Here is a 13314-nt window from a genome sequence, read left to right as displayed (position 1 = left end):
CCTCCTGGCGGGGTCTCTGACCCACGGGCACTGTGGGGTCCCAGGCCAGGGTGAGGGGCAGTGTTCTCACTGTCCCTGCCAATCTGAGCCTGGTTTAGGGGCTCCAGGAGGTGTGGTGTGTTATAGTTTTCCCAGGCTGTTTGTGACTGACAGCTACTCTGGGGCTTCCCCATGTGGGTTCCAGAGTCTTGTCATGCCACCTCACCTCACCCATCCTTTCCCTGCTCCACACACACACACACACACACACACACACAGACATAACCCCCAAAAGGTGATTCCAACACAATAATAACTGATCTGGCATCTAACATATGGAAGCATGTAAGAACTGTATCACCTACCACTCTTAAAAACTATAATTTGGGAGGTTTATTATACCTTGGCTAATAAATTAGAACTGCAACTGCAGCAACATGATTGATTTTTTTTTTTGAAGTTTTACAACATACTAGGAATTAACACTAAGAGTAAGTATTCAGAAGTAAAAAAAAAAAAATAAATAAAAAAAAATCATATTTACCAGAGTTTTCAGCTAGCCTGAATTTCCCACAACAGAGATATCTTCTCCACTGCTTACGGACATTCTCCTTTGTTACACAATAGAAGATGAAAATGAAGAACCCTGCAAACCAATAACATTAGAGAATATTGCAAAATTTGCTTTCACTACTTCTTAATGAACTGTGTTTTGGTTTTCTTTCATTTCTTTTAAATTTCTAATCAAAAGTAATGACATCTTTGGTGAAAAAGTTTACAACTGAACACTGCAGTATACTTATTCCATATACTTATAGCTTAGAGGAATCATACACACAAATGCAAAAACAACGAATACAATCAAATCCACAAGGTACTTAAAGTTTCCTTCTATCAAATAAAAAGGGGGAAATTCTGTTGATCCTGAAATTTACTTAACGCTTTTGGAAAAGAATTCAAAGCAATGTCAGACAGAGGGTGTGATACGACACTGTCAGGCTGTGCAGCTTTCAGCACATGGTGTGACACTGTCATATCTTCTATTAGAAGCTAACCTGTTACCAGAAAAATAACTTGTATCTAAAATGCTCATCAATGAGATCCCCCCTATTCCAAAGTCAAATATTTTCTAGAAGGGATGGTGCTCATGCTGTCTCTTGCCAGTGCTATATTACAGATTCTTTGTCTGCTTCTCTAACTGATTCTACCAAGTGACACAGGGTAGCATCTAACTTCCCCTGCTTAAAAGCCCATCATCATTGTCCATCTGCAATATTTCCCTGAGAACAGACCAGTTAGGTTTACAGTGAATAGAAAATAGCTTGAGATAAAGCTAAATGATCAGACTGGTGTAGACACACATGTACGTTATGTTTACACTGCTTTTCGGGCAAATTAAGCATATATAAAATTCCACTGGAAAAGATTACTCACATCTTTTTTTGCTAAAGTGTCTTTCTTAACTTTGGTTTTTAGGATTAGTTTTTGAACGTAACTAAGTGTTGCTCTATACCAAATGGTTCTATGCCACTTTCAAATATTTTGAAACAGTTTTGAAACACCAGTATAAGCTTAATTCAATTAATACAATTTATGCACCTTTATTTATGCACTTCCAATATCAAAATTTGCCTACCACCTAACTTGAAACTGGGTAAACAGGGAACTTAGTTTCATGTAACAGATTATTCTGACCACACAGAATCTAGTCTTGTGTTAGTTCAACGCAATCCTGCGCAAGACCTGGGAAAATGTGGGTCCAGCCCCTCATGTTACCAAGGGTAAGCTACTCAAAAATCAACACAATAAATAGAGTAGAGGTATATACACTGAACCACAATTTTAATTGCTTTAGTCTCTCTGGGAAATCACCCACCCAGTCATCTAAGTGCCATTTAGGCAAAAGTTCAGATCCAAACTTCAGCAGAGTAATTCAGGTACACTTAGATAACTGTAGGCACCTACAGTTCTTAAGTACTATAGGCCATGCTTAAGAGTTAAGCCACTACCCTTTAGATGTTGCAGCCTTGCCTGTCTCAATGGCCCTTTGCTGAGTGTCACACAGTCCCTCCAGGCCTTAGGAGAAGTGGAGAAATGATACAGTTTTCACTAGATTTATTGCTTTATAATGTGAACACTTACAGTAACTGAGTATTCGCAATTGATCTGTTGACTAGAGAGGCACAGTCACTTCTAGTGATGTCTGGTTTGCCTACACTTTTTAAATTACAATATTTATAAATATAAATATACTATACCTATAAATGTTATCTAGCTTTCCTGTACCTTACCATAACAAAACTGCAATATAATATTACAGTAAAGCAGTATAATCTCTAATATAATTATCATGTTCAAGCACATATTAAAGTTAAATTTTTATTATTGAATCAAGAAAATGACATTTCCAAATATTTTGTTTGTTATATTATATGCAAGTGGCTGTCACATGAAGGATAAAACTTACCTTGCAAAGTGTTGAAAATGGTAAAGAGGTAAGTAAATACCTCATTTACTGTGAAGAAAGCAAATCCCCAAGTAATTCCCAACAAGAATGTAAGGCCAGCAACACTCCTAAGGTCTTGAATACTTGTTTTCCTTTGAGCACCAAGTTGTTTTTTCTTTTTGATACGACAGAGCTGGATCAGCACAACAATGAACATGCTGATATTGATCAGGAATATCAGGCAAAAATATCCCACAGCAGTAATATAGAAGACAATTCTATTTTTAATCCAGCAGCTAGAACAAAAGAACAGTCTGTCAACCATTATCAAAAAGAGAAATTAAGTAAAATAAACAGGACATAAACATGTAATTTGTTGCACGTGCAAATCACTTTTGCTGTTTTAGAAAAGCTCTTCTAGTCAAAGGGTATGGGCCCTCCTACAGGAAATAACCATAAAACACATGATATACTGTAGAGCTGTATCATTCCAAAGCACAACCACTGCTTCCTTCCCTTCCCCACCTTTACTTTAAAGAAAACCCAGTTCTGTAGGACCTCCCTCTCCCCACCCCAAAGCACCTTCCTTTAACTCACAATTCATCAGGTCCATTTATTGAAACCTTTCCAGTGGTTATAAGTCCATAATTATCCGGTGATATTGCCAACACAATGGACACAACCAATGCTGGTAACCCTGAAATATTATGAGCAAACATAAAAGTGAAAATCCTGACAAAGACAGTATTATGAGGACTTCAAATTATATTTTTCTATGAAATCTACAATTTGTTTATGAAATTCATCAGTTGAATTCTGTTAACTACTAGCTGTCTGAAAGAATCTAAAAACTGCAGCTTTCAAACTGCTCAGGAGAACAACTTTCAAACTGCTCAGGAGTTCTCCACATCTAGCTCCGAAACTTTCTGAATAAGCCAACAAATGCCATTAAACTGATTTAAAATATCAATTACCAGATACTTGATTTTCTTTCTTACATATGTTCTAAGAAAACAATTCCATTCATTTTAGTGCCTTGACTCGGGTTTACTCAAATGGCCAGAGACAACAATCAGGCCCAGGATCTCTTCATCCTCTATCCAGTTAGATCTGTTTTGCTGCTTTTTGTTAGCGACAGTGCTATCCCAGAAATGCAATATATACACTTATTGGCATTTATTCTTCCAATACAACTCACACCATCTGTCTGGTAAATGGAAATGGAAGTATGCCCATTAAAAATTGTTTCTATCGTATTAGCACAAAGAAAATTCATTATCAATTTGCATTGCAGAAGCCTCAGTTCTGCAGTTGGGAGGCTGTCCATACCTCAGTAAGGTGGAACATACAGGATCAGGCTCACTGATAATGAATACCTACTCACTGCAAGGTCATAACATTTAATGATTGCTTAATTTTCATTTCTGAACTGTGTCACATTCACTAATATACTTGGTAAGAGGAATTATCTACTTAGCATACAAAAGGGAAAAAAATTACATACCCCAGCCAACAACACAGAATTTAAGAATGTATTTCCGTACATAGGTATTAAAGACTTTCACAAGGGCCAGATACATGTGGAAAGCTTCCAGGCCCATCCAGGTGAAGGAAACCAGGAGGAAATAGTGAAGAAATACTGCAACTGCAATGCATAGGCCTCGTGTATCATACAGTGCAATCCATGAGTCAAGGAGGAAAACTAAGTTGAGCAGAAGTAATGCAGCACAGAGCTGAATAAGTATTTTGGAGGGGTAGTCTCTCCGGATTTTCCTAAAAAAAAAACAAATCAGTGTCATGACATCAATTGTCCATGGATCCCTGGCTTACTTCCTCTTTTGCAGTCCTTAGTGCACAAATGCCTAGAAAAAAATATATGTTTTCATTCATATATAATGTTTCATATATTGGATTTATAAATGGAGAGAATAATTTACAAAATATTTCCAAATTAGAGGCCTGTATGGATAAAGTTTTTTAGAAAAAGTTACATAAATACAAACAATAACTAGGAGTCTTTGAGTTTAGTATCATGGTTATTTTTTTTTACATGGTATGTTGGACTTCTTGTTACAGTGCTTCCAAAACCCAAAATGTGACTGTTCTTTATCATTATACTAGATTAGGTTTTTGACTGGGCTTCTAAAGCTTTGATAGAGACAAGTCTTTAGTGACAGAATAATGAGAGAATAAACAAAGAATACAAATGCATTTAAAATGCTATGATTCCGCACTGCTTTCTATATGTTGTATGTTAAACACATTCCTTCACACTTCTATTATGATAATCCATTATAAAATATGTCAGAGTGCTACTTCTTCACTTCTGATTGCATAGAGCTTCATGATAATTCACTTGTTTATAAGATTAACATTCCTGAAGACTGAATCAACACCTTCTTGGTAAACTGGCCAAATTTGTGCATTATTAATGGAGACAGATTCCATAACTCCATAACTGTTGGAAAGGACTTTGCAATGAAGAGTACAATCAATCATAATTGAAGAATAATGGGAGCTTAGTTGAACAGGTACTTACTCAAAAGCTATGTAGGTCACAAGAGTAACAGAAAGAAAAATTGCAGAGAGGCCACAGCCTATGTAGGATATAAAAGTCAGTACCAATTCTTGTGTGGGATTCAAAGGAGTATTTCCATACAAGTTCTAAAACAGAAACAGAAGTTAATTTCAGAAAACATGTTTATTAAATGGAAAAAGGTCAAAAAAATCCCAAATGCATATTTCCCTCTGCAATTGAAAAAAAAAAAAAAGTAAAACATTCTTTTCATCATGGATTTTATAAAAGGTTAACTGAAAAACAAAAAAGCCAATCTAGTCCTGTAAAGAGAAGAGGGTTGGACTCCATGATCTTTATGAGTCCCTTCCAACTCGAGATATTACTCTATGATTCTGTGATTCTAATTGTGAAAACCCATTTGATTAAAAACTTGGTTTAAATTTGATTTCTCCTAAATTTTATTTCCTAGAACATAAAAAAACTGCCTAAATGTAAAAGCTGCAGCACTTACGAATTTTTTTCCTCCAGTGGAACTCACGGATTCCTATTCAACCAGTAGCTTAAGCACGTGTCTAACCGAATATGTACTGACACTGAAGTGAACAGAACCCGAGTATTGTTTCATAGGTAGTATGTGCTTATTGGGTCCTCATTTGCTTAAGACAACACCTGCTTAAATGTGTTCTTGAACCAGGGTAAAATTGTATAATTTTTGAAAATAATTACCATCAAAACGGCAAAACTTGTGAGGTGGTTGCATGAACAGACTGTTTCATTTACTCTGCTTTCTTTAACTATGCAACCTTCATGTGACCAGCCTCCATGTCCACCTGTTAAAGAAAGCAGCTTTGTTATTCATAAATGGCTTTATTTATATTAACATGGGTTAACATAGCTAAAACAACACAGTATCTTGGGTGATCTACAGTACTTACCATTTTTATTAAAGTCCCAAAAAACACATCTAACTGTTGAATTATCCTGTTCAGGAGGTAAAAAGGAAAAAAAAATTACAAACTATGAGTTTAGGATCAAATGATTTATGAATTATCTACAAAATGCAGGCAAGAAAAAATATTGTATACAGGAAATATGCCTGTTTTACATGAACACAAAATTAATGTAGGTGCATAGAATGGATTAATATTGCAAAGTGGATGCAAAAATATGCTGAACAAATTTGAAGTCACCATATGGGAACTAGCTCTCATGCTTATGCAAAGATTCTGTTCCTGGTAGAACATTCTGAAGGCTCTTTCATTGTCTTCCCACACTACACAAATTATTGGAATTTCTCATCCTTCTGGATTTTGTAAGTATTGAGGGCATGACCACACATAAAAGGAAAAACCTTTTCATTTGCAAAAATTTGACCACGTTCTATTACTGTGTTGTTAAATGTTTACATATAGATTTCCCTCCACTCATGGGAATTCTAAAAATAGTAGAAGCAATTCACCATTCTGCTATAAATACTAATACTTCTATGGTTATGTCTGAAAACTTACTATTATGACAACACGAGTAAACACTGCACTAAGCCAGCTCCTGAAAAAAGCATCAAGTGCATTAGTGGAATCCCTACATTTTTCAGTTTATAATAATTTAGTATTTTAAACTCTGTTAAGATTTGCGATAGAAGACTTTAATCCTTGATGCTCATTTAAGAAAGAGATGGTGTGTATGAGTCCTAATACTTCCAGATGACACAATCTGGTGTTTCAGTTCCCCTAAGAAAAAAATTTATATTATTTTCTGGCCATACAGAACCTACAGTTGTCATGACTGCAGCATCTTCCAAAGAAACCCAAGGTTTTCCATCTAAGAGTTTTTATTCTTTGTAGAATAAAACAGAAGGGTAAGCAAAAAGGATAAAAGCTGGATGGTTGGGTGATAGAACACAATTACCTGAAATAATTTGAGAACCAAAATTTATACCAGTAGTAAATAAGCAAAGATGAATGATTTTAACTGTCCGGATGAAGATGAAATGTCCACACTAATAAAGAAAAACCTACTGATATGTATTCTTAGTACCCTACTTCCTCTACAACAGCTTCAGTGGAGGCAACGAAATTGTACTTTAAGTCTGCCAAAATGTAAATCATACCTGATTAGGCTTGATATTCTGTAAAGTGACAGTAACATTTGCCTTTGAGTTGCGAATTGTGAGATTGGCAACACTTGATGATATAACATTGCTGATTAAAGATGCGTTCTTCAAGGAGAGATCCTGGAACGACAAAAAAATATCCAGTTTTAAAATCTTAAAGGAAGCAATACTAGAGCACAGCACCCACAAGTTTGGTTACTATGCAGAGTAAGCTCTGGACAAAAAAACAATTACTTTTTAAATCAAAACTTTTAAAATGTGTTTTGTGTGGAAAAAATCTATTCATATTTTATTTTGCACTAGGCTTGAGTTTGAAACCCTTAGTTACAGAGGACCAAAAAATACCTGGAACACAGTGGTCTTTTTAAAGAAGTTGAATATAATTCTAGAAGCCAAGTCCAATTCTTCAGTGGGTAAATTTGTCAGCAATGATGAAGGAAGTGTAATTGATCCGAGATTATTTAAATCATTAACGGCCTGAGCTCCTAGAGAGATCTGAAAAATAAATGCCAGGATTATGCTTCATTTCAGTCTCCAAATAAATAAATTATGACTTATTTTCAGTTTAAAATTTCCAAATATGTGTCTCTCTAATCATTGTCACAAACTCACGGCTGCTCTCATTCCTCTCCTGCTCCAAGGCATAAATAGCATCTACAGGACTCAAAAGAATGCATCCCATTTCAGGTCTGCCTACCATTGAAAATAATCTGGCTTTACCCACTTGCTTACAGGGACAGAACACACCACTGTAGTGGATAGTATTGATTTGAAAAAGGTGAAGAGCAACAACCCAGGTAGGCCTATGTAATTGTGTAGGGAGATCAACATTTCACAGCATGGAAGCCTGCAAAGGCAAAGAATTTTTATACCCCATAGGAAGTATGTAAGAATTCAGAAAAAGTGTAAATAGCTATTGTTTGTCAGTAAGTTTTTAAGTTCAGTAGATTAAGCAGAATCTCAGGATGTAAAACCTAACTTTTTGATCATCTGGCAAAAATGACAAAAAAAAGCTACAATTCAGATTTCTGAATTGCTTAGTGATCTAACATTATACAAAAAAAGATCTGAACTTTCACCCAGTTTTGCATGCTGTACTTAGAGGCCAGAGAGCTTTGTTTAGTATAAAATCTCTCAGCATTCTCTTGTTGCACATTAGTCACAAATATCATCAACCTCAGAGTTCCTGAGAGATATGAAACATCAGTAGAAGTGAAGAAAGAAATTATCTGAGTATTCAGAGAATGGTTGTAATAGGAGTAACAGTGTGAACTCCCCACAGTGCCCTAACAGTGTGATTTAACTCTTCTGTTCAGAGAAGTGGACTCCAAATGCTTGTGATCATGCATCCTCTAAAATTTTTTGAGCATGAGCCCCAGTATATAACTACCTATAAGTTATATGTATGTACTACTGTACTAATATATTACACAAGTTATAAAATATATTAAAAAAATTTAAAATTATATTAAACATTATTTAAAAAAATATATTTTTTTATTATTCATGTAAGTAACATTTTCTTCCCACACTGCAATAGTCTGTCATGGGTACTCAAACCCCACTTCAGAGATCACTGGTTTAGACAACCACCAAAGAAATCCTAAATCAATTCTACAAAAACATTCCTAGTTTGAAGTAGATGATACTTATTGCAAATATTCTCTATGTCATTGCCAGTGCCATGAAATTTTAAAAAAATCCTTACTTAGCAACTATCTGTTGCTATATTTCAGCTCTACCACCTCCTAGTCATCTCACATTCGTGCACTACATATTGCTAAGAAATAGAACTCTAATGTTAACATTTTATACCACTTTCAGTATCACAGAAAAGGTCCAGTACTAATTATGGCTCACACTACATTAAGCTATTTCCATCTCTGAGGAGGCAGGATGTGCCAGAATTTGTGCAAAACTTTCCATCTCTTCTTGCTTAAGCCTCCAAGGCTGGTATTGTCCAAACTATTAATTCCTCAACCAGGAAGAAGGTTTTGAATGAGACAAAGTGGATTCAAACTTTCTAAGCTCTTCTTTCTTGGTGAGACCAACTAGTCATAAGTGACAAATGTCCCAGTATCATTCATTATCCAAACAACATACATAATAGTTCTTTCCTGGAACTCTCCACAATTAATCTCCTTCTACCAGATGAAGCCATCTGGCAACGCTCCTTGACAAATGTCAGCACTGTCATGGTGGCTGAATGAATGACTCATGATTCCAGGTTTTTGAGGCAAAGTTATTCCACCAAGCACTCTGTCCATTCTGGCTGCACCCTTTCTAACAGCTTATTAGTTATGCCAATTTCTGCTAAGTCGGTTGCTCTCCTACATCTATTTACACAATAGAAAGGAAAAACTATGGAGGGCTTAAAAAATAAAATATTTTTTCTCTGAAATGAACACAAATAAAAGATCCTGAAACTGTGACGTAAACACAGAACAAACTCGCTTTCATATAAATATAAAACCATAAATACTTAAAAATAAATCTTTGACAATTTGTAAATATTTAGAATTATCAGTGTTTAACCTGGAGATCAGCTGAGTCCTGGACAGCAAAAGACATTTCGTTGGAGCGGATGCTGTGGGTTTTGACAACTGCCAGAGCCAAAGAAGGGGAGACAAATTCAGCAGATGATGTTGAAAGCTTCAATTTTAAGCCAATATAATCCACCAGTTTTATAATTCTGTTAAGAAAAAGTACACTTAGTATTACCAAGCACATACACCGAAAATTCTCAGGCAAGTTGTGGTTATGGAGCAACAATCCAAGTGTAGTGTAAAATACAGCTGACTCTGCTCACTTATTATGGAGTCAACACAAAAAGAAATAGTTTTCCATGGCAATACATTACAGCAGAGTCGATAAACTTAGAATGACAGCCCTTCTATTTTGTAAGTACATTAAAGAACAAGAAATATTCTTTTGGATTATGATTATTAAAAAAATGAAACTTGCTGAAGCTAATTTATCAAGACAGTTAATACAACACATCTTTAATCTACTGCCAAAGTGACATACCTTTTAGAAATTCGGGGTGGTAACGGCTGAGAAGCAGTCAGGACACTGCTAACCTCATTAACCATCCTTTCTACATCTTTTGGCTCTACTTTTCCAGCTGCTAAATCATTTTCTATTTTGGACACGATTTGCTCAGCTGTGGTGATACTAATGGTGGTGGATACAGAAGTTGTATTTGTGGTAGGTGTTTTTCCTGTGACAAAAGAAAAGGTGTGCATTTAGTTAAACACTATGTTCAGCAAATGAAGTAAGCTTTGAGAAGCAGAAAAGTTAAGTTCTCAGCCTGGAGAAGAGGAGAGTGAGGGGAGACCTCATTGCAGTCTACAAATTCCTCGTGAGGGAAAGAGGAGGGGCAGACAGTGCCCTCTTTCTTCTCTATGGTGACCAGTGACAGAACCAGAAGGAACGGCCTGAAGTTGTGTCAGGGGACATTTAGGTTGGTATTAGAGAAAGGTTCTTCCCCCAGAGGGTGGTTGGGCGCTGGAACAGGCTCCCCAGGGAAGTGATCACAGCACCAAGCCTGCCAGAGTTCAAGAAACATTTGGACAATACTCTCAGACACATGATGTGATTCTTGGGGTGTCCTGTGCAGGGTCAGAAGTTGGACTTAATGATCCTTGTGGGTCCCTTCCAACTCAGCATATTCTGTGATTCTGTGATTAACAAACCTATCACAGCTTGTAAGGTCTCTCAACGAGTTATGTGAGACAGAATCCCTTTTTCTCCCTGTCAGATACTTTGCAGACGGTAATAATTTAAATCTCATAAAAATATAAGGTAAGGTTTCAAATTGCCAGTATTCCACATTTTATTAATTGCAAAGATCCTCACATCAGACCACTAGTGATATTAAATAACCTATTATTTTGGATTTTTAGCCACTTGATGCCTGAAAGTAGAATAAAATCAAAGTGTCAGAAATTCAAAAAGAAGCTTGTAAAGATGTGTACAATCTTAATATGAAAATACATAGCCACTAAGAATATTCCTAATCAATAGTAGTATTTTAAGGATGACCCAACAGTAATTTGCAATATTTTAAATACTAGCTTAGTTTAAAAAAAATAGCTACCTTGCTCGCTGACATAAATTTTTTCTGCCAAAAAGAAATTTGTTCTTTTGGGAACTTAGCACAGTACCTGACCTATGACAGTTACAAACACCTTTGTAGGGTGAGATATCACTCATCATGGCCAAAGGCATCAGAATGTGTTTTAAAATAAGTGTACACCTCATGAGAGTTGTCTCAGGTTTTTCACATGGAACGGAATCATAGAATCATTTGGGTTGGAAAAGACTCCAAGACCATCAAGTCCAGCATTTTACCAACAGTCACACCCTGTCAACTAAACTGTAGCACCAAGTGCCATGTCCACTCATTTCTTGAACATTTCCAGGGATGGTGATTCCACCACATCCCTCGGTAGTCCATTCCAATGCTTAACAACCCTTCCTGTGAAGAAATTCTTCCTGATGTCCAAGCCGAACATCCCCTGGTGCACCTTGAGGCTATCTCCTCTCATCCTGTTGCTGGTTGCCTGGGAGAAGAGACAGACCCCCACCTGGCTACACCCTCTTTCAGGTAGTTGTAGAGAGCAATAAGGTCTCCCCTGAGTCTCCTCTTCTCCAGGTTAAATATCCCCAGCTCCTTCAGCCGCTTCTCATAACACTTGTGCTCCAGACACTTCACCGGTTTTGTTGCCCTTCTCTGGACACACTCAAGCACCTCAATGTCTTTCTTGAAGTGAGGGGTCCAAAACTGAACACACGATTCGAGGTGCAGCCTCACCAGTGCTGAGTACAGAGGGAAAATCACTTCCCTGCCTGCCATGCTATTTTTGACATAAGCCAGGATGCCACTGGCCTTCTTGGCCACCTGGGCACATGCTGGCTCATGCTGAGTCACTGTTGACCAACACTGCCAGGTCTTTTTCTGCTGGGCAGCATTCCAGACACTCTTCTCTAAGTCTGGAGTGTTGCATGGAGTTGTTGTGAACCAAGTGCAGGACTCAGTACATGGCCTTGTTGAACTTCATAAAATTTGCTTTGATCCATCAATCTACCCTGTCCAGATCCCTCAGCACAGCCTTCCTACACTCCAGCAGATCAACACTCACATCCAAAGTATTCACAGTAACTGCCAGGTCACCTTGCATATATATAACCTTGTTTAATAAAGTTTAAAAGCAAATCCAGTACATTGCATTAAGATAAAAAAAAAAATAATTTACTTGTCATATTTACCTGTGCTCCCATGGCCATCAACAGTAGAATGAGGACGAGAAGCTGAGACAGAATGGTTGACAGGACTAACAGTAGGGGTCAAAGACATTGTGAAAGGAGTAAAGGGAAGAATAGGTACTGTACTAATATTTTTGTTACCAGATATAAGCTGAGTTGTAGCAGGAGGAATTTGTGCAACAGATTTGGTGATAGTCTCAAAGTGGCGAGTTACAATTGGAAGTTTGTGGGGAAGCTCAGAAGAGGAAAGTGCAGAATGTTTAGTGAAACCTACAGAAGGAGAAAGTATTGTAAAAGGCTTGCTAAGGTGTGCAGTATTAGGTTTAATTGAGAAAGCAGCATTAGTGACAGATTTTGTTGCAGGTGTGGAACTAGTGGCGGATTTATTAGAAGCTACAGAAGAAAAAGTTGGCGTGGTAGGTTGAGCAAAAGACTCAGAAAAGGAATGTGTAGTGGTAACAATGGTGGAAGACACAGAAGTTTCAGCAAGAGGGTTTGTAGTGGGAGATGTGGAGAGAGGTCCAGAAAAAGGAGTTTCTGTGAATGGTGTGATCAGTGGTCTAATTGTAGGGCTTTGTTTAGCAGAAAGCATAGTGGAGGAAATAAAAGTATTAGATTTGGGGGAAGTCTTTTTAGAGAGAGAAGGAGAATGAGGGAAAGGAACCCATATAGAATGAGGTGGTACTTGTATAGTACTGTAAAAGAAAAAAAAAACACAAAAATACATGTTAATTTTAACATTGTTTCTATTTTAAAGAAAATAAGTTATATATATGAATTATATGGACATACTAATAAGATATATTTAAAAAACAATCAACTTGGATGTTTCATGCTCTAACATTTTGAGGGTTCTGACATTCTATTTTGCTGTAGTTGTTAACTAGCAAGTTCATAAATACTACCACTGCCCTTGCTGCCTGTTCTGGAGGTGACCTGATGTTGAACACAAAAGGAAAAGAAGGGAAAGGAGGGAAAGAGGGAGTAATG

General features: G+C 36.8%; 1 protein-coding gene across 7 annotated transcripts in view; it reads right to left on the bottom strand.

Moving 5' to 3' along the window:
- ADGRG2 (adhesion G protein-coupled receptor G2) overlaps nucleotides 1-13314 on the bottom strand; it is a 64741-nt gene that overhangs the window by 9636 nt on the left and 41791 nt on the right. For all 7 annotated transcript variants that reach the window (XM_051795120.1, XM_051795119.1, XM_051795113.1 and 4 more), the window contains 12 exons: nucleotides 12328-13019; nucleotides 10084-10276; nucleotides 9592-9748; nucleotides 7402-7551; nucleotides 7054-7176; nucleotides 5879-5924; nucleotides 5670-5773; nucleotides 4965-5089; nucleotides 3930-4198; nucleotides 3023-3122; nucleotides 2447-2721; nucleotides 524-625 (listed from right to left, as the gene is read on the bottom strand). In XM_051795120.1, coding sequence (XP_051651080.1) covers nucleotides 524-625; nucleotides 2447-2721; nucleotides 3023-3122; nucleotides 3930-4198; nucleotides 4965-5089; nucleotides 5670-5773; nucleotides 5879-5924; nucleotides 7054-7176; nucleotides 7402-7551; nucleotides 9592-9748; nucleotides 10084-10276; nucleotides 12328-13019 — 2336 coding nt within the window. The remainder of the gene's footprint in view (nucleotides 1-523; nucleotides 626-2446; nucleotides 2722-3022; nucleotides 3123-3929; nucleotides 4199-4964; nucleotides 5090-5669; nucleotides 5774-5878; nucleotides 5925-7053; nucleotides 7177-7401; nucleotides 7552-9591; nucleotides 9749-10083; nucleotides 10277-12327; nucleotides 13020-13314) is intronic.

This window comes from Manacus candei, unplaced genomic scaffold (genome assembly GCF_025592945.1).
Source record: "Manacus candei isolate 608988 ecotype Guabito, Panama unplaced genomic scaffold, ASM2559294v1 h1tg000041l, whole genome shotgun sequence".
NCBI lineage: Eukaryota > Metazoa > Chordata > Aves > Passeriformes > Pipridae > Manacus > Manacus candei.
The sequence above is the reverse complement of the archived record's forward strand: the minus strand, read 5'-3'. Positions and strand labels throughout refer to the sequence as shown.